The following is a 24,494-nucleotide window of genomic DNA, read 5'->3' on the forward strand; positions in this document are numbered from 1 at the left end:
CATTGTGTTCACCAAAGCAAACATGAGCATGAGAGGGGAGGTGAGGAGGGTGGGAGGTGGGAGATACAAGAACTTATAAAGGGAAATTGCTTGTGTCGGTCTTGTGTTTTTATTTCACATTTTCCACGAGGCTCATGAATGCAAAATGAAGCAATTCTTCCTAAGCTGCTTGCTGGTTTCTTGCTGTTGCCGCACCGGGGCAGTGAGCAGGGAGTACTACATCGGCATTACAGAGACCGTGTGGAACTATGCGCCTGGCAACACAAACATCGTGTCTGGACAGCTCTTTGCAGAAGAAGAGTAAGTAAAACAGTTTACACTGAGTTCGGTTTTACAGCGTTGTCTGCTTTGGACACCAGGACCAGACTGAAAACCTGGTGCAGGCACTGAAATGAATCGTGTTGGTGTCAGGGGATTTTTCTGTCAGACTTACAAGAGAATTTTTTTTTCTTTTTTTTTTTTTTTTCCTTTTTCTTTCCTGGCTTGCTTGAGAATTGAATTCCAATGGTCTGCTGATTAAAAGCATTGGAATATGCAGGTTTTTTTGTGAATTTGTTAGCATGACATATTTACTACATAGAGACTAGAAAAAGACCCTGAATGTCTAATGATATTTAATTGTGAATGGCTAAGGTACTGGTGCTGAACAGAGAAGGGTTTTGCTGTTATAGTTTAAGTGGAGAAGTTTGACAAATGTAGGCCCTTCCTGCTGGGCACAGGTTCCTGTTCAGACGTCCTTTGGCAGTGGCCGTTCTCAGGAGCCAGAGGTGCCGCTGGGTCCCGCGCCCCAAAGGGCCTGCGGCTGGTACAGGGCCAGGAGGGTCCTGTGGGTCCTGTGTCCCAAGGAGCCTGCGGCTGGTACAGGGCCAGGAGGGTCCTGTGGGTCCTGTGTCCCAAGGAGCCTGCGGCTGGTACAGGGCCAGGAGGGTCCTGTGGGTCCTGTGTCCCAAAGGGCCTGCGGCTGGTACAGGGCCAGGAGGGTCCTGTGGGTCCTGTGTCCCAAAGGGCCTGCGGCTGGTACAGGGCCAGGAGGGTCCTGTGGGTCCTGCGCCCCAAAGGGCCTGCGGCTGGTACAGGGCCAGGAGGGTCCTGTGTCCCAAAGGGCCTGCGGCTGGTACAGGGCCAGGAGGGTCCTGTGGGTCCTGTGTCCCAAGGAGCCTGCGGCTGGTACAGGGCCAGGAGGGTCCTGTGGGTCCTGTGTCCCAAAGGGCCTGCGGCTGGTACAGGGCCAGGAGGGTCCTGTGGGTCCTGTGTCCCAAAGGGCCTGCGGCTGGTACAGGGCCAGGAGGGTCCTGTGGGTCCTGTGCCCCAAAGGGCCTGCGGCTGGTACAGGGCCAGGAGGGTCCTGTGGGTCCTGTGTCCCAAAGGGCCTGCGGCTGGTACAGGGCCAGGAGGGTCCTGTGGGTCCTGCGCCCCAAAGGGCCTGCGGCTGGTACAGGGCCAGGAGGGTCCTGTGGGTCCTGTGTCCCAAAGGGCCTGCGGCTGGTACAGGGCCAGGAGGGTCCTGTGGGTCCTGCGCCCCAAAGGGCCTGCGGCTGGTACAGGGCCAGGAGGGTCCTGTGTCCCAAAGGGCCTGCGGCTGGTACAGGGCCAGGAGGGTCCTGTGGGTCCTGTGTCCCAAGGAGCCTGCGGCTGGTACAGGGCCAGGAGGGTCCTGTGGGTCCTGTGTCCCAAAGGGCCTGCGGCTGGTACAGGGCCAGGAGGGTCCTGTGGGTCCTGTGTCCCAAAGGGCCTGCGGCTGGTACAGGGCCAGGAGGGTCCTGTGGGTCCTGTGCCCCAAAGGGCCTGCGGCTGGTACAGGGCCAGGAGGGTCCTGTGGGTCCTGTGTCCCAAAGGGCCTGCGGCTGGTACAGGGCCAGGAGGGTCCTGTGGGTCCTGCGCCCCAAAGGGCCTGCGGCTGGTACAGGGCCAGGAGGGTCCTGTGGGTCCTGCGCCCCAAAGGGCCTGCGGCTGGTACAGGGCCAGGAGGGTCCTGTGTCCCAAAGGGCCTGCGGCTGGTACAGGGCCAGGAGGGTCCTGTGGGTCCTGTGTCCCAAGGAGCCTGCGGCTGGTACAGGGCCAGGAGGGTCCTGTGGGTCCTGTGTCCCAAAGGGCCTGCGGCTGGTACAGGGCCAGGAGGGTCCTGTGGGTCCTGTGTCCCAAAGGGCCTGCGGCTGGTACAGGGCCAGGAGGGTCCTGTGGGTCCTGTGCCCCAAAGGGCCTGCGGCTGGTACAGGGCCAGGAGGGTCCTGTGGGTCCTGTGCCCCAAAGGGCCTGCGGCTGGTACAGGGCCAGGAGGGTCCTGTGGGTCCTGTGTCCCAAGGAGCCTGCGGCTGGTACAGGGCCAGGAGGGTCCTGTGTCCCAAAGGGCCTGCGGCTGGTACAGGGCCAGGAGGGTCCTGTGGGTCCTGCGCCCCAAAGGGCCTGCGGCTGGTACAGGGCCAGGAGGGTCCTGTGGGTCCTGTGTCCCAAGGAGCCTGCGGCTGGTACAGGGCCAGGAGGGTCCTGTGTCCCAAAGGGCCTGCGGCTGGTACAGGGCCAGGAGGGTCCTGTGGGTCCTGTGCCCCAAAGGGCCTGCGGCTGGTACAGGGCCAGGAGGGTCCTGTGTCCCAAAGGGCCTGTGGCTGGTACAGGGCCAGGAGGGTCCTGTGCAGTCAGGGCGATGCGGGGGGGATACGTACAGTGAGGAGGAGGGGAGCACCCTGAAGATATGAATAATCAGTAAAGAAAACCTGAACGTAAAAGGTATCAGATAAAGATTTGAGAGAGAAAAAATGTTCCATTTTTTTCAGTGCCTTTAAAAGAATATTAGATGATACTAAGATAAAAACAATGAAGAGAGAAATCAGAAATTAGAAAAATCTCAAAAATACCGTTCTTATTTAGTTTGTAGATGAGGGATTGGGAGATTTCCTGTGGTTTGTTTTCTCTAGTGAGAGTCAACAATGTCTCAGCCATAATCTGCCCTTCCATCAGGCATGAGGTGAAGCCCTCGATTTTTTTTTCTCCTCGTAAACACAGTGTGCAGGACACAGCCTGCGGTGATTCAGCAGGCTGGTAGTTCTGGTAAGTGTGGAAGGAGGGCAGCTCGTCTGGAAATCGCAGAGCTGTGTTGTCAGACAAGCCACCACTGTTCACTGCCCTTTCACTGCTTTTGTCTGCTCTGTGACAACTGCAGAATGCTAAATTAATCCCAGTTTTTCAGCGCTTGTGTGCCTGCAATGGGTCTGGTCCCTTTTAACATACCGTTCATTTCCAGCTTCTCTGATTCCTCCTCTCCTGAACCCTTCAGCTGTGAGGCTGTGCTTGTGCAGGGACCGATATTTATAGAGGCAGGGAACAGCGCGGTGTATCTGCTGAAAGGAATAGTCTACAATTAAATGGTAGTGGTTTGAACAGTCCTAGAAGAGCCATAACTTATTTGTTTGATTTAGTTTGTGACTAAAAAGCTTCATGCACTCAGACTACCGGTAACTGAGCCTTTGCAACTAAATTCATGCTCTCGAAGTTTCATGGAGCTCTGAATTGGCATTTTAAATACACTTCAGATTCTGTGCTTGCCAAGATACAAACAATTCCTTCCCCACATGCTCAAACAATGCTCAGCCTTGTGGGAAATACTTTGCATTTTTGGGCAGTATTGACTTGCTTCACAGTGTGACGGGCTGGGAATATGAAACCAAGATGAGAAATCGGGCGACTGCTGCGCCGGGGCAGCGGTGCCGTGTGTGCCAGAGCAGCGTTGGGTGCCGTGTGTGCCGGGGCAGCATTGGGTGCCGTGTGTGCCGGGGCAGCGTTGGGTGCCGTGTGTGCCGGGGCAGTGGTGCCGTGTGTGCCAGAGCAGCGTTGGGTGCCGTGTGTGCCGGGGCAGCATTGGGTGCCGTGTGTGCCGGGGCAGCGCTGGGTGCTGTGTGTGCCGGGGCAGTGTTGGGTGCCGTGTGTGCTGGGGCAGCGTTGGGTGCCGTGTGTGCCGGGGCAGCATTGGGTGCCGTGTGTGCCGGGGCAGCGTTGGTTGCCGTGTGTGCCGGGGCAGCGGTGCCGTGTGTGCTGGGGCAGCATTGGGTGCCGTGTGTGCTGGGGCAGCGTTGGGTGCCGTGTGTGCTGGGGCAGCGTTGGGTGCCGTGTGTGCCGGGGCAGCGTTGGGTGCCGTGTGTGCCGGGGCAGCGGTGCTGTGTGTGCCGGGGCAGCGTTGGGTGCTGTGTGTGCCGGGGCAGCGGTGCTGTGTGTGCCGGGGCAGTGGTGCCGTGTGTGCCGGGGCAGCGTTGGGTGCCGTGTGTGCCGGGGCAGCGGTGCTGTGTGTGCCGGGGCAGCGTTGGGTGCTGTGTGTGCCGGGGCAGTGGTGCTGTGTGTGCCGGGGCAGTGGTGCCGTGTGTGCCGGGGCAGCGTTGGGTGCCGTGTGTGCCGGGGCAGCGTTGGGTGCCGTGTGTGCTGGGGCAGTGGTGCCGTGTGTGCCGGGGCAGCGGTGCCGTGTGTGCCGGGGCAGCGTTGGGTGCCGTGTGTGCCGGGGCAGCGTTGGGTGCCGTGTGTGCTGGGGCAGCGTTGGGTGCCGTGTGTGCCGGGGCAGTGGTGCCGTGTGTGCCGGGGCAGCGTTGGGTGCCGTGTGTGCTGGGGCAGTGGTGCCGTGTGTGCCGGGGCAGCGGTGCCGTGTGTGCCGGGGCAGCGTTGGGTGCCGTGTGTGCCGGGGCAGCGTTGGGTGCCGTGTGTGCTGGGGCAGCGTTGGGTGCCGTGTGTGCCGGGGCAGTGGTGCCGTGTGTGCCGGGGCAGCGTTGGGTGCCGTGTGTGCTGGGGCAGTGGTGCCGTGTGTGCCGGGGCAGCGGTGCCGTGTGTGCCGGGGCAGCGTTGGGTGCCGTGTGTGCCGGGGCAGTGGTGCCGTGTGTGCCGGGGCAGCGTTGGGTGCCATGTGTGCCGGGGCAGCGGTGCCGTGTGTTCTGGGGCAGTGGTGCCGTGTGTGCCGGGGCAGCGTTGGGTGCCGTGGGTGCCGGGGCAGCGGTGCCGTGTGTGCCGGGGCAGCGTTGGGTGCCGTGTGTGCCGGGGCAGCGTTGGGTGCCGTGTGTGCCGGGGCTGCCACTCCTGGAGCAGGTTCCTCCCACCTCTCGTCCCCCTGCACTGGGCACAGAAACCGCAGGGTTTGTTGTGGCAGTTTGGGCCGACAGCATCAGCGGTGTGAACAACCAGCGCCGGCAGTTTCTCTTGCTGTTGTGGCTGGAAATACCATCTCCAGCAGGCTCAGTTTCACTCGTGGCTTAGGCTGTTTTCTCACCAACCAAGCTCTCATTTTTAGTATAATCAATTTTAATGTCATTAATAATGCTGGCATGTAACCTGTTTGTATATTCTTGGGCTGAATGTGTGAAAATGAGACTTTATTAGAGTAAATCCATATCAAGCTCTGAGGGTGTGATTCTTGTTCATCCGTGGCTGGTGAGCGAGCTGAGCGCTTGGTCTCCCTCATTTCAGCACTCTGCATGTGCCCCCCTCGTGCACACACTGGATTTTAGTAGCACCTTGTAGTTCTGCTCATGTCCAGACATCTTAAATATATTTTACAGCTGAAAAGTCTGCTCCTCATTGCAACAGAGCAAGGACTATGCAGTCGATGTAATAGCGTGGTGATGGAAATTATCATTTTTAACAGGCCATGGAAAATTATACAGCAATTTAGGCATACCGGTACAAAAGTTTTGAGCAATTAGGACTATTATTTGCCTTGTCCACATGGTCTCTAGTTTGCCTGAAATTGTATCAATACCCATATCTTCAGTCTGCAAAATAGGTAGAAAAAATTCAGGTTGGTACGTAATACTTAATCTCCATATGGGAGCCTAATTCTTTATGATGAGAGACGTATTTGCTCCTAAACACAGATGTAGTTGTGCGCAGTGCTGTGGAGGCCTGGCCTTCATTTGGGACCCTGCTAATTAACACCATTCAAATGTAAATTGAGTAGCTGACACTGCAGATGTGTTTGTGCGTTCTCCTTCCAGGCAGGCCGGAGTCTTTCTCCAAAGAGGACCACACAGGATCGGAAGCACGTACAAGAAGGCCGTCTACACACAGTACACCAACCATCTGTATGACGTGGCAGTTGACAAACCTTCCTGGCTGGGGTTTTTAGGCCCTATCATCAAGGGAGAAGTTGGAGATTCCATTATTATTCACTTGAAGAACTTTGCTTCCAGAAACTACACGCTGCATCCACATGGTGTAACATACACAAAGGAAAATGAAGGTAAGCTTGACTCCATTCTGTGCCAGAATATATCAAAAGTTAATAATTCCTCCAAGTGTAAGTGATATTCTCTCATCAAAGAGAGGACCAGTCAAGCCAACGGTTTGAAACACGCTGCAGTCCATTTAAAACAGGACCTAAGAAGTTTGATAATTTTTTCAAGAGCAAAAAGCGGAATTCATAAAGAAGGCATTTTAGATCAACATTTCCCCTGAAATTAAAGTATATTTCACCTGAAATAAGTATATAAATGCATATATAAGAGATGCAGGTGTTGAAGATATCTAAAGAAAAAATTGATGCTGTTGTGAAAAAGATATTGTTGACAGGGATAACTTACAGTTCCAAATTCTTAACACTAAATTTGTGTATATTCTAGATAAGATACACAGAAAATTCTTAAAATGGAGAAACAGCTACTGCTTAGTAATAAATTAATGCGGTAGAAGTCTGGCGGACTTTAAGGTGTATCGCAGGGGTGCCGTTGGGATTAGTGATGATTTGCGCTTGCAATAGCTGTACTTGCCACATGCGGGTGATGTGGAATTTTCTGCACCAGCTGGCACCAGAATGGGGCTGTTGAAAGTTCTATTAGTGGAACTTAAAAACAGGCAGAGAATTGTTGAGAATATGATGTTGTCTCAAAAGCAGTCTTTAAAAATTTTTCATTAGAATTTATGAAGTATCAGCCTAACTTCTAATATTTCATGAAGTTTTTCATTACAACTAGTACGTGGCTCGATATAGATGCATTCTGTGGGAGCAGAACAGTGTGTTATGTAGCAGTACTTACACTTTTTGGAACAATGTTTGTGTGGGGGGGTTTTTTTTCCTGTTGCTTTCATTCCAGCAACACCTGTATTCCTTGAGGACATATGCAATATTTTAGAACAGTTTCCAAGATTAATATTTAACAAGTGTACAAATATTGGAGTTGTTGTCTTTTTATCAGAAGTATGTAGTGCTCTCCTAATAAATTAAGAAATAAATTTCATATGCCACTAAGTGGAAGCACTCCCATGGAATTCAAAGGCAAATGAAGGGGCCCCTTAATTTTTAAATATTTTTTTTTTACCTGTATTCAGATGTTCAGTCCATGTTACTGCAACATGAAGTCGACTGTAAAGCACGGCAGGTGCTACCCTGACCCCACACTGTGCAGCTGTTGTGCTCAGGGTGGCTGTGTGGCTTTCCTCAGGTGCTCTGTACCCCGACAACACCAAGGGTTTGCAGAAGAGAGATGATGCTGTGGAGCCTGGAGGCCAGTTCACCTACACGTGGGAGGTGACGGAGGATCAGGGTCCCGCGCAGGGAGATGCAGACTGCATAACCAGAGTGTACCACTCCCACATCGACGCTCCCAGAGATGTTGCCTCAGGGCTTGTTGGGCCTTTAATCATTTGCAGGAAAGGTAAACCGTAAATAAATGCATGTGCAAGGTGATTGCTAATGGTTATTGATACATTTCAGGAAAATAATTTACTGGAAGAAGAGAAGGTTACAGTTAATTTTGAAAAAGCAGCTTTTTGTTTTCTCAATTAGCTGCCCTTCGATAGTATAGGAAGTAGTTTGATTTTGGGTGTGACAGCGAATATAATTTGCAGAATGCTTTGTCCACAAATCCACATGGGTGAGATGTGTTCATGCTAGTGGTGCAAAAGTTTATGTAAATACCGGTATGAGAAAGAGATCTACTGAAATCTGATCGCATACAGTATTTACTCTTAGTAATTTTATAGTATCTATCAAAACCATTTTTTGTTTTCTGAGCATGTCTGTAAGTTTATGTGTATACTTACTCAAGAAAGGTGGCAAAATATGAAGTAAACAGTGATGACCCCTACTGATACTGCACTTAAACCTGATGAAAAGGTAGCACTTGCCAAAGACTCTGAATATACTGCTTTCTTTTTCAGATACAATGAATAAGGACAGTGATAGACGCTTTGATGCAGAATTTATCCTCATGTTTTCTGTGATGGATGAAAATCTCAGTTGGTATCTGGAGGATAATATCAGGACATACTGCTCTGAGCCTTCCAAAGTTGACAAAGATGATGAGGACTTCCAGGAAAGCAATAAAATGCACTGTGAGAGAACGTTACATTAATGTTGCTTGTCACTGGCATGGTGAAGTAATATTTTAATGTGTTATCTCTTTTAAAGATGAACTGTAGGGTGTTGTTTTTTTTTTTTTAAGTGGGGCTTTTTCTTGGAAGCTTAAAAAAGATCCATTTAAACAAAACAAAACAAAAAAGTGATGGCAAGTATTGTACAGTCAAACCTTTGGAGTTCTAATATAAAATTCTTAGGGGCCAAGAACATATTTGCCAGTATAAGTTCCGAGGCTCTTTACACAGAGTTGTGTTATTTTGTTCTGTTTCTTAGTCCTGAACTCTGTACTATGTATTGCAGTCTAGAAAAACAGTTTTTACTGTTAGCATCAACAAAGACGATACCTTTGGCTCTAACCTGGAATCCAGAATCATAGCAGGAGCTGCTGGTCGTGCAGGTGGTTGTGCAGCTGAAGTGTGTGTCTGTCCCTTTCAAAGGCGCAGAGTTTTGTTTTGACTCTCTTTTTATTTTGAAGAACAGAGCAATAGTTGTATGACACCTGCTTTTGAAGAAAAGATCCTAAGGTCTGTGAAAGTAACTGTCATAAATAACATTTCTTTTAGCAATCAATGGGTACATGTATGGTTACCTCCCAGACCTCACCATGTGTGTGGAAGATAAGGTGAAATGGCATCTTTTTGGCATGGGTAATGAAGCTGATATCCATTCAGCCTACTTCCATGGACAGACCTTAATAGAAAGGCATCATCGAGTTGACACCATCAACCTCTTCCCAGCCACATTTGTTGATGCCGTCATGATACCAAGGACTCCTGGGGAATGGCTGCTCAGCTGCCAAGTGAACGACCATATCCAAGGTACAGAATAAATACCAGTGATCAGAATTTCTTCTTCTCTTTTTTTTTTTTTTTGGCTCGAGCTAACAGCTTACTGAGTCACTTCAGCAGTACTCCTGACCCAGTTATATCCCAGATGATGTTCTCCTCTTGGTAACAAAACTCTCGAAGTAATTGAAATGCCTAGAAGTATATTAGAAGGGTTTGAGCATGTAGCCACGGAAATCAAGGAATTCTTGTCTGTAATGGAAATCGTTGTCAGTTGGCAGCAATTGGCACAGCTGCACTTCTGCGAGCCTCAACTTTAGACAAACATTTGCATGATGTCTGTTTCTTACTGAAGGTAATTAGTCACAACTTTCTGTTTGCCAACATTTCCCCGTTTGGGCAAGGGGCGCAGGACGGGCAGGGTAACCAGCCTGCTGACAGAGATGTTCTGAAAGTGCATTGGCCAAGAGGCAGAGATGGTCTGTGTTTCTCTTCCCTGTATCTTCCTGTATTTCCAGTGTTTGTTAACGGTATGAAATACTTAGAAGCTAATTCCACACTTTTCCACAACCAATATACCACTTTTCCGTGATCTATATCCCTGCAACTGAGTTAGAGAAGTAATTTGTCACACAAATGGGAAGGAACACAGAACTCAAAATCATTCTTCAAGATTTGAAAATTCTGATAAAAAAGGGGTACGTTTAACCTACAGATTCAACTACACAGAGGTTACAAGTCTTGAAATAGCTATCGCATCAGGCAACATCCTGATGTGGTTGAAGCATTCTGGGCAAGACTTAAATCCTACAAATTGACCTAATCCATAGCTGTAAGAAGGGCTCTCTTGATCATATTATTTGTATCTCCAGCAAGCAGATTTGCTGTCAGGCCTTTCTCCTGCATGCTGAGCCGCAGGAGTTTCACAGGTGGGTGGTTGATTAGACCGAGAGAAGCCGGTGTGTCCGGGGCACCCGGCTGGGACTGCCGCGCTCACCGGTGCGCGGTTCCCACCCGCCCGGCCCCGGAGCCCCACGGCAGCTGCAGCGGCGCAGGGTGCACGTCACCTCACCCGTCTGCCCACCCTCAGCACCCTCACTGTGCTTCTGCGGCCTAGTTCAGCTGCCATCCATTCCTTTATGTCATTTCTCTCCCTTATTTGTGATTTACATATCCATACATATCCATCAGTGGTGTGGCAATTCTCCAGGGAAGAGAAGAGCTATTGGAAGCAGGGAAAGAGAAAACAAAGTGCCGTTCCTTCTCCCTAGTTTTCTCTACCTCCTCATTTTTTCCAGGTGGTATGCAGGCCCTTTTTAAAGTAAACGATTGTAGGAAATCCACAACAGTTCACAATGAGAGTACAAAGATAAGACAGTACTTCATTGCTGCTGAAGAGATCATCTGGAATTATGGCCCATCTGCAATGAACCACTTTACAGGACAAGAATTGATTGCTGACAGGTAGATGCTTCTAATTAAAGAAGTTTTACTTTCCAAGCAGAATTTATATAAATGTGCTAAATGAGGTAAACCATATGGTAGATCTGACTTTTAAATAGAATTTCTCATTATCCTCACCCCTGCTTAAATATTAATGCCAGCATAAACATCGGACCAAATTAGATCTGTTGTTTTCCTTGCAGTCTTACTGTAGATTTTGCTGTAATATTAGTGATTTCACTGGGATGAAGACGAATCATAATGTCTTATGTGGGCAGTGACCTCTGATGATTCAAGGTGGTTTATTATTCTGGGTTAGAGAACAAAGCCAGGAATTCATGATCATCTCCTTAGCTGATTAAAATCATGCTAACAGCATCTCAGCTAGCGAAAAACTTGCATGAGGTGGCTTTGCCCTTTGCTCTGCATTTAGATATTTAAGATCTGGATCAATCCACTGGGTATGTTGATTCCTCAGATTTTTCATCTGTGGGTTAAAGACTTTTACCTGCTCCACAAGGGACGGGGCACAATTCATTGTTCGAATAGTGCTTGTAAAAACCTGAAAGGTCCTTTTATGAAGGGTAAAAGTGTAGACTAAAAAGTGTGGACTAAATATTCTCACTTTTTATTTAGATGTTACATATTCTTGCTTTTTTAATCTACTGTTGTTGAATTATTTATAACTTTTAATAAAATAATAAACTTCAGGTTACAACATGTTGACTAGAAATCATTGTTGGTGAGTCTCTGAGCTTGCTGGCTTTATAAAGGCAACACAGCAGAGTGTCTTTTTCTTAAAGAGAAGTTAGTGAAGGATAGTGGATTCCTGCACATCCTTATACGAGGCTGCGTGTAAGTGCGTGGCCAGATGACTGAAAGGAGACCCAAAAGACCAACTCAGGCTATCATTCCTCAGAAGATAGGGTTGAGGTCCTGACTGAGTTTATAAAGCTGAGTATTATGACCTGAACTGTTTGTATCTGTTGCAACTTCTTCTACACAGTGAATCCCGCGTATTTTTTGAACAAAGTGAAATGAGAATTGGTGGCTCTTATAAAAAAGCTATTTACAAAGAATACACAGACGGTTCTTTCACTGAACATAAAAAAAGACTTGCAGAGGAAGCACATCTTGGACTCTTAGGTAAGATATCTAAAATTATTTCATGTCAAAGATTTATGAGAATAAATTCTCACTTCCACCAGCTTGTCCGCAGTCCCCTCCGGCTCCAAGGGAGGGCTCTCGGCTCTCCCTGCCTCCTGCAGATGCTGCTGCCTGTGGCTTCCTCCAGGAGACACCCGAGGGTGTAAGAAGCTCCTAAAGGCAATGCCGTGGTGGTCCCCAGCTTGCCTGGGGGAATACGCCGTGGTCTCTGAAGGTCAGGCTCTGAATTTCAAGGCCAGGCTCTAGGTCTAGCCCTATTGATAACCTGGCTGCTTCTGGCGTGGCTCTGCACTGAGTCTGAGGTTGGTGCTGATCTCTGTAGGTTCCTTTCCAAAGAGAACTGTCCTGCATGTCACTGGACCTCCATGAGGAACTGGGACTGGTGGTTCAGGCCGCGTGCCAGGGACCTGGTCTGTGGCCACACCGGCCCGGGGGCAGTTCCCCATGCAGTCAGCCATTGATTGCGGTAAGCCCGTGGTGATCTGTACGTCGCTTCATAGAAACATCTCACAAGTAGACCATGTGCTCTTTTCTAGGACCTGTTATCAAGGCTGAAGTGGGCGAGACCATCAGGGTGACCTTCCGAAACAATGCCAGCCGCCCGTTTAGCATCCAGCCCCACGGCGTGAGTTACCGCAAGAGCAACGAGGGGGCATCGTACGGTGCCTCCTCCAGAGGTGGGCCATGGACGGCGTCCTGCAGGCGCCAGAGAACAGGCTGTTGTTGTAGTAAAAGTGATAAAATAAAGGATGTTCATTAGGCAGAATTCCTAATGTTGATTTCTTTAATAGGTACTGACTCTCCAGCCTCTCATGTGAGCCCTGGTGCTACATTTACATATGAGTGGAACGTCCTAGAAGACGTGGGCCCCACAGACCAGGATCCAGACTGTTTAACGTGGCTGTACTACTCAGCCGTGGATGCGGTCAGAGACACCAGCTCTGGCCTCGTGGGTCCTCTCCTGGTGTGCAGGAAAGGATCTCTGCTTCCTTCGGGGAAACAGGTCAGTCAGAGAGGAAAAGCAGAACCATCTGCATCGTTGTAGCTGAATCTGCTGCTTCTTCCTGAGTTGCACCCTCAGGGCGGCCGCGTTGACAACCGCTCTAGCGCCGCCTCCTCTCCACATCGCATTCTCACCCGCGTGCTGAGGGGAATACATAAAATGAAGAAAGTGGGCTTGAGTTTTGTTTGTTTGGGTTTTTTTTTTTGGTTGGTTGTTTTTTTAAAAAATAGCAAAATCAGTCTGGCTCCAGGTAGACACTATGCTGTCAAACCACCTTCGCAGTGAGCAATGCTGGCACTCGAGTCTCAGGATGAAAATCACTAGAAAAGTGTAGACGCTTTAAAGACCAAAATACGTGTTCATTTCTGGAGGTGGTTCCTGGTGTTAGAAGCAGCATCAGCAGCCGATATCTAGTCACCAGATACAGCAAATAGTGAGCTCTGAGATTGTCAGAATGAAGTATCAGTGTAAGCATCTATTCTACGTTGTGAATTATCCTTGTAAATTATTATGCGCACAGAATTTTTTCCTGACATTTTCTATTCGCTTGTTTCTATTTTACTTTGTGCTATTTCTTCTCAACAGAAAAATGTGAATATGGAGTTTTTTCTGCTTGCCACAGTATTTGATGAGAACCTGAGCTGGTACTTGGATGACAATATTTTGATGTTTACGCTAAATCCTAATAAAATCGACAAAGATGATGAAGACTTCCAAGAGTCTAACAAAATGCACTGTAAGAAAATTATTATTAGTTACTCAAATTTTCATTTTTGCCACAAGGTTTTTACTTTTGTGATCTCATGTTGGAGACTAGGAAGCTGTACGGTGACAGAGACATTTCATTCCCTTCCGTTGGATACAAAACCACGTCTGAATGCAATTCCATTTCAGCCAAACGTGGTAGTTCAAAATACAATGCCAGCTGTTCAGTGTCTTGTGTGGCAGTTGAGCATTTACTCAGGTCCTTTTTTGCCAAGCCTTTCCAGCCAGGTTTAGTCAAGTGAGCTACCTGTGCTTTAGACATTGAAAATGAGAACAGTTAGAAGTTGTTTTCAAATGTGGTTTTAAAAGTCATTTAGCCTGACTTGATTCTCTAGTTTTGCTGATGTAACAAAGCATTATTGATATTTCTGTCAGTCTAAGGCACCACATTACATCTGAAGTATGTATTACTTAATCTGTATTGCAGAGTTAAGTAATGTGTTAATCGAGGTTGGTTTTGCTTCCTCAAATTTTCTACAGCTATTAATGGTTATATGTACGGAAACCAGCCTGGCCTCGAGATGTGTAAAGGAAGCGTGGTTTCCTGGCATTTGATGGGCTTGGGCTCAGAAGTTGATGTCCATGGGATATACTTTTCAGAAAACACATTCACAGCTAAAGGCACAAGAAGGGATACAGCAAATCTGTTTCCACATACATTTCTTACAGCCATTATGAAGCCTGATTCTGAAGGTAAATGTCTTCTTTAAAAATCCTGTTACTAGTTTAGAAACTGTTTACCTGTGAATATTTTATGCTTAGAGACAAGCTTTAAATAGCTGACATTTTGATCCTTTGGGTGCTAAAACTGTGAACAGCTGTGTTTGAAGGGCAGCAAACTTGCGTTCATAGGACATAAGCTCTTAATGCTAAAGCCTTAATTTTTCTAGCTCCTACGTATGCTGAATTTTATTACTACAAGTAATACTCCACAAAGAATTGTATGAGCAACACCCTGTGTCTCAGCCTCTAAACACTAAATCAGCATAGGTAATACAATCTCAATATCTACTACTAACAGATTTCTGTCCTCAAGTCTGTTTCTTGTATGATCTCTAGGAGTTTTTGAAGTGTCGTGCCTGACAACAGATCACTACACGGGGGGCATGAAACAGAATTACAAAGTGAAACAATGCCACTGGTGGAATGTGGATCTGTCTATGTATTTGCATGAAAAGACGTACTACATTGCTGCAGTGGAAGTGGAATGGGACTATTCTCCTAACAGGACATGGGAATTTGAGCGGCATCAATACCATGAGGAAAGGTACTTGGGAAAAAAAGCAAAAAAGCAAAGGAGGAACTCATTTCTCCGAACCCTTTCTTCCTCCAGGCATTTCTAAACACACTTCTTTTGCATATGGATTTTTAGGGCTCACTTGGATTCATGGTCCTTCTCCAGTAATGTTGCCATGTAACTGTGAGCCAGACAGCGTGATATTCATAAAATGGTCCAGCGTAAATCTGTGGGGCAGCTGCAGATTTTCACGAATCCTGGGCGGTGCATGTGCATTTATTATGTACTGATGTTGGTACAGTCCTAGCTATGGAAAGCTTAAAATGTTAATTAAGTTGTAGATACAATTACTATTTTGTCCTTATATTTGATTTCTTACAATATGTAACATGTCTTTGCCTCGTGTTTATCTGTACTCTAAGTAGGGTTCTTTTCTACTCTTCTCGCTCAGTGTTCTCTCAAATACCATGTAGACTTGGCCCATTTATAGTGTTAGGGTTTTTTTAACCTCCAGGTTAAGAGAAACCTCCCAGCTTAATAAGAATGTTTTCATGTTGAAGATAGCAGTGATCTATGAGATTACTGTTTCACTGCATTGGATTTTATTTTGATGGTTAATTGACATACCTGCAAAAGATGTTTTAACATACATGAAGAAATGTACAAGATGTTCTTATATCTATTTTTTTTCTGCAGTCCTGGCAATCCATTTTTAAATAAAGATGACAAATTCATTGGCTCAAAATACAGAAAGGTGGTGTATCGTGAATACACTGACCAGACGTTCAGCACTCCCAAACACAGAGCAGAGGAGCAGCAGCACCTGGAAATTCAAGGTATAGTCATCATGAAGTTCCATTTTGAAACTGGTAAAAATGCAGTGAAACACCACAAGAAGATACTATTTGAATAATACTGAGTATAGTTCTACCCACACAAAGTGCCTAAACCTGCATGGAATTGCTACTTTTATTATGGTGCTTTCCTTGCAAGATTACCCTACTTGCTTTACAAGGAACAAGCCCTTCTGGTTTGCTGCCTGGTCACAGGTCAGTGTTTTCAAAGTCAGCATAAAACTGTGCAGCAACCTCCAAACCGGGTTCAAAGGCACAGGAGCTGCTCGCAGTGTTTGAGGCTTGGGCTTCTCCTTAGATGCCAAACTTAAGCTGCTTACGTTGAATATCATAGTGAATGACATTATCTATGAACAGTTTTTAGCTGAATTATAAGCCAGTGTTGCTGTAAAACCAAGTTAATCTTTCTTTTCAATCCAACAGGGCCACTGCTTATGTCAAATATTGGAGATAAAATTATAATAGTTTTTAAGAACTTGGCATCAAGACCTTATTCCATACACGCCCATGGAGTGAAAACAGACAGTTCTGTTGTTGCTGTAACTAACCCAGGTACCAAAGCTTCCTTGCTCCGAACATCAAGCGTTCCAGTACGGTTTGCAAGCTTTCATTTTAGAATAGCAGAAAAGACTTTGGTCTTGTTTCATTGGTTGTTTTTACCTCAGGTTCTTAAATTTTTGATGCTGATTGTGACAAATATTTCTACAATTAAAACAGCCCTGCTAACTATTGCTGTGTACCCCAGCCCTTGATAGCTCGGGAGGTTTCTGACGCAGTGTGACTGCACTGGTCATGAACACAAACCAATTTGGCTCCATAGGGAGAGCACAGCTTATGCTGTTATTTCAGAAGTTCCTCTGTGATCTTTACAAAAGATACGATTGTTTTTATTAAGTACGGTAAACAGGACAGTGCAGCCACACACAAAAAACGTTGCCAAGAAGAGTCAGGGATGTGCAGAAGGGAAATACCAATAAGCCAGCCAGGGCAGTGACTGGGAAGAGGAAGTTCAAGACAAATATAAGCTGTAAATGGAGATAACGTATTTCAGGATGACCTCTTATGGGTCAGCACACAGAAAACTTCTAAAATTCGTTTATATTTATTTAATTCAGGTGATACAAAAACATATGTCTGGAAAATCCCAGAGAGATCTAGTTCTGAGAGAGGAGATCCACATTGTATTGCATGGGCATACCATTCAACGGTGGACATCATTAAGGTACGTTATTGATCACAATCTAAGGGTTTGTTCGTGAGTTCAACACAGATATGCTTACAGCAAAAGGAGATGGGTTTGAAAGTTTCTGCTTTCTCTGTCAGGCCATTACCCTATTACCGTACCTTTGAAATGAACCAAGCTCAAAATCCTAAAAACTAAAAAGAATTTGGGAAAAAAAAACCTTAAGCAAGAAATTAAAGTGGAATAAATGTTTATTTCTAGCAAGACATGAGAAAGAGGCAGTTACTTCTCATAGTCCACTGAACTGGATCCATGGGCAGCATGTAACAGCAAAGAAATAACCTTGTTTGTCTGACATGGGCTACTTTTATTCCCAGCTACTGACAGCTTTAAAATAGTGAGAGGATTCATGTCTGCAATTGAAAGTGCTTCTGCTTAGTCACGCTTTGTAATTACATGATTTCTCATTTGTAATTTCAGGACACTTACAGTGGATTAATAGGCACTCTCGTTGTGTGTCACGGATATTATTTGCCATCATTTCAGACTAAAAAGAAAGTTCAATTTGCTCTTCTTTTTATGGTTTTTGATGAAAATGAGTCATGGTACTTGGATGAAAACGTTAAAACCTATTCTCCCAACCCACACCTTGTGGACAAAGAGGATGAGGAATTCCTTGAAAGTAATAAAATGCATGGTATGTTTCCCAATTTAGTTAATGTGACTCTGGAAACTCTAGAAAATGGTGTATTTGAAAGTACTGCATATAGATTTAACTTTCACATCCCCTCTGAATTTCCAGTTCCAGGGCAGAAGGCCTGAAAAAATTCACTCAAACTATTTGAAAACACCATTAATGGCACTGAATGGCTCAAAACCAAACCAACCAACCCCACTATTAAAAATGGCCCCACGTTGAAATTTTGATGAAAGAATAAAGACGAAATTTGAAATTTTTATTTGCTGTCAGCAAGCAACTGTTTTGGCTAAGCTGGAAAGGCGAGGGGCCTCCTGGCAGCAGGTCCTGGCAAAGTCACCCTGTACAAAGAGCTTTCAGAACTGCAACATCAGCAATGGTGGACAGGAAAGAACCGATCTTTTAACTGTGTCTTACTTTCTAGTTCAATATGGAATATAATCAGACTCATTCGTAATATGCTGGCCAATTGTTTTGTTTTTATATATCGTTCAAAGCTGCTACTTTTGCCTGGCGTCGGCTTCTAAGTCTTGTATTCTATTGAAGTTTAGAGAACAATGATACACAAAACCTTGTTTTATCTGTCTTGCTCTTTCCTTCTTTTAGCCATCAATGGAAAGGTGTTTGGCAATCTCCACGGGCTGACTATGCACGTTGGAGATCAGGTCAGCTGGTATTTGATGGGCATGGGCAACGAGATCGACATTCACACAGCGCATTTCCACGGCCACAGCTTCGACTACAAGGTAATGGGTCCCTTCCACTCCTTCCTTGCTGTGTGCAGAATGAGAGTTGGATCAAATACCAAGTACTGTAATCCCTGGTGAAAAGTCAGATGTTACAATATTAAGCAGGACTTGTAATTTGACCATAAAGTTTTTATGCCCCAAACCTGTATTTGATCAACACACAAGAGGCAGAGAATGTCTGCCGGTAACCTCACAAGTGGCTTTGACAAAGTAGCCGTGAATTTCCATGGCTGTGGTAAGACAACAGCTGCAGTTTTCCTTCATTTCCACTTAGTTGATAGTTTAGTCATCTTTTAAGCATGAAGTGATGTACAAAGTGATGCTTCTGTGGAAATGACATGCAGTACATGTCACTTCACTCAGCTGTGATTAACAGGTTTAGTGGGAATATGCATTAAAGGCAGCTGAAATTGCTGCCACCTGGCAGTGCCACACTGTGTAACCGTTGGTTTTGTCCTGAAGCAAACAGGGGTTTACCGGGCTGATGTCTTTGATCTCTTCCCTGGGACATTTCAAACGGTGGAAATGACCCCGCGGAACCCTGGGACGTGGCTGCTGCACTGTCACGTCACTGACCACATCCACGCAGGCATGGAGGCGACCTACACGGTGCTCCCAAAGGAAGGTAGGACTCCTGTCTCAGCGATGTTCACTATGGCTGGAGGTGCAGAACGGGGCTTGCAGACAGGCCAGTGTGCTTGGAACCAGTACAGGCATCCACCCGCGTTTCGTGGTGCATTATCGATGTCTGGAGGCCAGAATGCTGCAGACCACCCGATCACACCTGCCGCAGCGCTGCTGCTCAGGAAACAGAAGCAGCGAAAGGACTGGGTGTTAACAGGCTGTTGCTTCAGCTTCCCATCAATGAAATTAAAATGACAGATCTTTATTTAAAAATAATTCTTCATGAGACAAGAGTATTTCTGTACCTAAGACGTGCCAGTACTGTCAGACTCTCATCTTCATTTAAAACAGAAGAACAGTTGGTAAACAAAGCTGAAGTCACACCTAACAGTTAAAGTACTGAAAAAATACAGATGATGTCTTTCTAAAGGACATGTTTTAGCTTTACAGGCACTATTACTTTGCTTTAGCAATATTAACCTGTGAAAAAACTGAATCTTGAATAATTTTGAAAGTTCTTGTTTCTACAAAGTTAATTCTTTTAAAAGCAACACTTTCTGTACTCAAAAGACAGAGCATAATAGGTATGTATTATAGTTAATTGACAGAAAGAGAACAGTAGGAACATGTCAAAATGTGTGTATGTATAGACAGAGAAACTATATAATGTGCATGTGTATCTGCACTAAAAGCACAGACTGGAATGTTAAACACGATTTAGTTCTATTTTATAAACCATTCTGATTTACAGAATACATCATACCAGACTTGCACAGGTAATAAAAAAGTTGATATTAAGAGTACACAGAAAGAGATGTAGAAACAGACTTAAACTGGTACAAGCAGTATGTTGGATTTTTTCATAATCAGCCATCTAAAGTGCATTAAAATGTACCCTTCGGTGCATTTTAAAGCTGTTTTTAAATCTAACTCGCAATGTCTAAAAGGTACTGGGATCCACTGCTCTCATTTGGTACTCTGTCCATATGTTTAGACTGTTCTTTTGATGAAACGTGTGTACCAAAAGCTGTTTTCCCCCTTTCAGACAAACAGTCTTTGTTCTCAAGATTATTCAACCAGTTCAAGTGTGAAGGTACAGCAGGCACAGCAGAGTGATGAGAACACCTTACCACAGGGATTCTCCAAGGTCTACGTTCATTGAAGCATTTCTTGAGAAATACCATCTCCTGGACAATTCATCTCCACGTATGTTTTGGAAGATTTCATTTGATGCCTGTGGCTGACAAAAGGGCCATAGACTAAGACACTTACGGATATAACAGGTTATAAATATATTTTTCTCTAAATGGTATCTTTCAAGCTAAACGTATTCTGAGTGATGCCTAATGCATGTTATTTAACTGCTGAGGAGCATGGAAGAGCCAAATGAAATGTACTTTCCTGGTTTTGTTGTTGGTTTTGTTGTTTGGTTGGTTGGTTGTGGGTTTTGTTGTTTGGTTTTTTTCTTAAGTTTGGAAATAACCCTGTGTAACGGCAAAATTTGTTTTAGGTATCTGCTGTCAGATTTTAGTAGTCGGAAATGTTATTAGTTATTGCTTTGAAAGTAGGAATTTGGTTATCACTTTATCCATAGAATCACACCTAAAATACACATACTGTCATATAATTGAACGGCTAACAAAATAGTTCTATTATTTCTGTTTAATTAATTTTATCCTGTAGCATCTTTCAAGATAATTAATGTAAAAGATGGCTGAGGGATCACGGCTGCACAAGATGTTTTTGTTTTTCTGGTATGAAAATATTTACAAGACACACAAAGGCATGCTGAAATAAGCCTGATGAAATTCAAACAGTGAAGGCCAGAATTTGGGTCCTGCTTATACCTGAGAGCTTTGCTCTGATGAATCTGAAACAACTCCTGCGGTGGAATTTTTGTGCTGTTAGTTATGTAGTGCAGACCGAGGCAAATTCAGCGATTCCTGACAGACGGAAGCAGCAGGATTAGTGTGTGACTGATCTGCTCAGAGAGGAAAGCAGCAGGGCAGGTATTGTTCGGGCATCCAGTTGTGTTTTAACAGCCCAAGTCCATGTTAGACCTGTATCAAATGATGCATGAGACAGGCAAAGCAAAACACTTGGGTTTTCAGCTACCAGAGCAAAGGAAGTCACTTCTCTGCAACAAACCTAAATTGATTTTGCTTTTTTTAAGGTAGAAAGATTCTACTGAAACCAGCATGATTCCTACCAGTGAATTAGATCATTGATTTTGGCCGTAGCTGGCATGCTACATAAATAAGTTAAACTACTTTTTCCTTTCTTTTTTTTAACACATTTAATTTGCAATGTAGATGATCTCTTCTGACTCACTTCTAGAGGTTGAAGTAACATTACAGATTCAGTGAAAATAGATTTGATAGTGTCTAAGTCAGCTAATTAGGCCTTCGAGTGGTTATGGGACCATAGAGTCATTGTTTTATTTGCGGTAGATTCTCAAAAAAATCCAAACTGCATTCATAAGTAGGTCATAAATATTGTGACAGTTTATTATGACTGAATTCCAGCTGAAGGAACAGAACAATGTTTTCTGCCCAAAGAAAGGACAAACATTAGTACATACATGCACAGGTACCTGAGACACTTAGCAAAAATGCCAGAAGAGCTGGATTTGTGACCTAGCGATACTTCAAATGCTTGTCTACTGACTGAGCGCAACAGGAGAAGAAAGAAAACAAAAAACAGCAAGCAAGCGATAGGCTGTGTCTTTCACTCCGCTTGGGAACACTTCCGTTTCTCTTTGATTTATGGCCTTTGTGAATTGTTAAATGAAAACATTTTCAGTGTAACACTTGCATGGGTATGGAATTAAGATGACAAAGCAGCTGACTGGTTTTGGCAGCTGGAATTCAAAGGAATGTCTGTGTTGCAAAATGAAGTGGGGCCCGATTCCACTTTGAAGAGTAAGGCACTTACTCGTACTCAGACCCGTGCCTGAGCTTAAACTCCTCCCTAGGTCTGTGATCCAACTAACACAGAATTAAGGCTGACTTCACTCTCAGTGAACTCTGTATTTCCAGGTGTACAGTCTCTATTTTCTAGCTGGCTTGGCCATAAGTTCATCCTCACTGAGATGATCCTGCCCAACAGCTGAAGGGCTGTTTTCACCAGTCCAACACCCCTCAGCTCCACCTGGCACAATTCTGGTTTGCTGACATGGGCATGTAACAGTATTAGCTTCAAAACAGATGCTCTGCCTCGGACAACAGCCGTCATAAGGTTTCAACTGAGAAATAAGGTGAGTTATGCGAGGGGAGTCCCGCAATACCTTCTACATAGTTCTACTGTTTGTTTCATTTACTTTTTTATTCCAGCACATTCTTGGTATTTGAGTGCACATCAGACTTTCACGGTTTTAGGTCAGCAGCTGCTTCTGGCTGCAGTGAAGAAGATGTGGCAGGAAAAATGCTGCAGTTCCATCCTCTGGTAGGAGACTGAGGAAATCCCTGAGCTCCAGTTCCACTGCAACAACCGACAAAGTTTCTGCTCGGAGCAGAGAAGAAAATCTTGTTTAGGTATTTTGGTTTTTGAACAAAGAAAGTAAAACAACATTAACAATTAACAATGTAGTTACTAATTGAAGGCATCAAATTATCTAAACAGTGCAACTGGAATTAAATTTGAGACACACCAATCTCAAAAGCAAACTGAAATTATGTCTTAGATTAAAACCATACCTCTATCTTGACTCATCCAGTTTACAGGATGCACTAATGCTGATGCAAGTCTGATCTAGTGCATCATGTGGTTGGTATCAAATGCAAAGGAAGCCCTAGAAATCTATAGTAGTGCCCTAACTCGGCCATACCTGTAAAATGGGATGTTCTGCAAGCAGCTTCTCACGCCAGGCTGTTTAACATATGTTCTTACAGCACAATTACTGCATGAAAACAATATTTCAAAGGAAAAACCACTAGCACTGGAAGCTAGAACTTTATGATAGAACATGGCAACCTGTGCTGCAAAATTCAACACCGTGATGCTGGTTTTCTGCCTTCAGGCATTACATTAGCAGTATACACAATATTGTTGACTTTGTACAAACATGTAACAATAGGACTACATCAACTACCAGGGCTGGTTTCTCTACTTCTAGCAGTAGCACATGCTGTGTTTTTCAGTCTATGACCTGATCCTCAATACACACTTAAACACCCACGGGGTTATCAAGAGTAGCCTGTTAGCTGTCACTGCTCAGAACCACTTAGCCTAGGAAAAAAAAAATACTATCTATTAGTTAGTTCTATTTAGTAAGGGTTTTTTTTATGGTGTCTATTCTAGACCTACATAGAAACAATACAATTCCCACAGTTTAACTGTTTTCAAATATAAAATGAACCCCATGGGTTTTATATGAGGCAATACACTGCACATTGCAGAATCCTGTGCTAGTGACTCAAAATCCTGCTGAGCTCTATTATCTTCAGCTGTTGAAAAATGTCTCCTTTTTTTTTTTTTCCAAAGTTATCACATCAGTATTCCCTAGCCTGAACAGTATTTAGAATGTCAGATGATGTAAAAGGCTTCTGGAGTTGAGTTGCAATCAACGGATGTACCTTTTAGTGATGAAATCAGAGCAGGGCAGTCATTTCCAGCGAGTCTGGTTCTCTTGCAAAGTTCAGGAAGCAGCTTGTTCCACCACACAGTCTAACCCGCAAAACCCACCGCAAAAGTGTAAATTAATGAGGACTGCAATTAAGAGTATGAAAGACCTGCTAAAAATACACTGAACTAAGCTCAGATGTGTACAAATTCAGGTAGGTTACGATTAACCCAATAATTAATTTATAATGCTTTGAAATGCAGTGTTTTTGCACAGGTTGTATTTTCAGTTTTCAGTGCCATCTTTTGATACTTGAACATTTCTACACAATGCCGCCGGTGCCTCTGTAGACTGGATTTTCTCTTGTGGAGAAAAAAGTCCCATGATTAGCAAGACTGATGCAGTCAGAAGATTCAGGTTTTTCCCTGCAAAGAGGTGAACAGCAATACCTAAGAACACGGCTCTGACCGCAACCTGATCTGTCTGCTTACAACAGCTGGAGTAGTGAATTGTGGTTTGTGTATAATAATTTTGTTGATAAGAATGGAGAGAGGGGAAGGGATTTCTTTCCTTCTTTTTTAAACGTGGTAACTTTTACATTCAGCTCTACAACCAAAGTGGAAACAATCAAAAAAAAGATTTTCAGATCTGAATAAAAAGCACAGATCTGTTTTTGAACAGAGGTCTGGTACATCCATCTGGTAGAGGATCACCATTGCTGACTCTGGCCAGCAAAACTGGGTATAATTGACGGAGCAGCTGTGATGGGCAATGGAAGTAAACTCCTGTGCTCCTGGAACACTGGAATAAAATCAGTTCCAAAATTAAAACTGTATAGAGGCCTAAGGGGAAAATGGGACATAAAGAACATAAGCTTTCCACTCGCGCACCGGTACCATTGTGATGTTACAAGGTGAGAAGATGGCACTAGAATGCAGGAAGAACATATTTAAGTGTGATTTTAGTTGAAGGACTATGTTACCCTATCAGTTAGCTTATCACTAAACATTATACAACAGTGTCAAACAATTTAGGACACTAATTAGAGAGAAACTAGGTCGTTTTTCATTTACATTGGAGAAAAACATATTACTCTCCTTTTT

The 24,494-nt window shown here is 44.9% G+C and overlaps 2 protein-coding genes across 3 annotated transcripts in view; one reads left to right on the plus strand and one right to left on the minus strand.

Moving 5' to 3' along the window:
• Window positions 1-71: 71 nt before the first annotated feature.
• CP (ceruloplasmin) lies at window positions 72-21,702 on the plus strand. Its single transcript, XM_065640536.1, has 19 exons — window positions 72-300; window positions 5,964-6,208; window positions 7,407-7,619; window positions 8,125-8,298; window positions 8,887-9,141; window positions 10,407-10,572; window positions 11,558-11,697; window positions 12,255-12,395; window positions 12,510-12,721; window positions 13,307-13,457; window positions 13,967-14,179; window positions 14,546-14,753; window positions 15,420-15,559; window positions 16,001-16,129; window positions 16,693-16,799; window positions 17,241-17,457; window positions 18,064-18,203; window positions 18,669-18,831; window positions 19,876-21,702. Exons 1-19 carry the CDS (start codon window positions 146-148, stop codon window positions 19,944-19,946), a joined length of 3,240 nt encoding a protein of 1,079 aa, XP_065496608.1. The 5' UTR covers window positions 72-145; the 3' UTR covers window positions 19,947-21,702.
• The window catches only part of HPS3 (HPS3 biogenesis of lysosomal organelles complex 2 subunit 1), a 17,461-nt gene continuing 14,279 nt past the window's right edge, over window positions 21,313-24,494 (minus strand). For both annotated transcript variants that reach the window (XM_065640538.1, XM_065640537.1), the window contains 2 exons: window positions 23,405-23,495; window positions 21,313-22,331 (listed from right to left, as the gene is read on the minus strand). In XM_065640538.1, coding sequence (XP_065496610.1) covers window positions 22,204-22,331; window positions 23,405-23,495 — 219 coding nt within the window. In that variant the 3' untranslated portion in view covers window positions 21,313-22,203. The remainder of the gene's footprint in view (window positions 22,332-23,404; window positions 23,496-24,494) is intronic.

This window comes from Caloenas nicobarica, chromosome 8 (genome assembly GCF_036013445.1).
Source record: "Caloenas nicobarica isolate bCalNic1 chromosome 8, bCalNic1.hap1, whole genome shotgun sequence".
NCBI classification, from domain to species: Eukaryota; Metazoa; Chordata; class Aves; order Columbiformes; family Columbidae; genus Caloenas; species Caloenas nicobarica.

What these genes read in the sequence shown, in the direction of transcription:
- CP (XM_065640536.1), top strand. Translation starts at nt 146, where the DNA reads ATGAAGCAATTCTTCCTAAGCTGCTTGCTGGTTTCTTGCTGTTGCCGC. An exon ending in AGAGTCTAACAAAATGCACT is followed by an intron (nt 13,458 to 13,966) that starts GTAAGAAAATTA and finishes AATTTTCTACAG; the next exon opens with CTATTAATGGTTATATGTAC. An exon ending in CATCAATACCATGAGGAAAG is followed by an intron (nt 14,754 to 15,419) that starts GTACTTGGGAAA and finishes TTTTTTCTGCAG; the next exon opens with TCCTGGCAATCCATTTTTAA.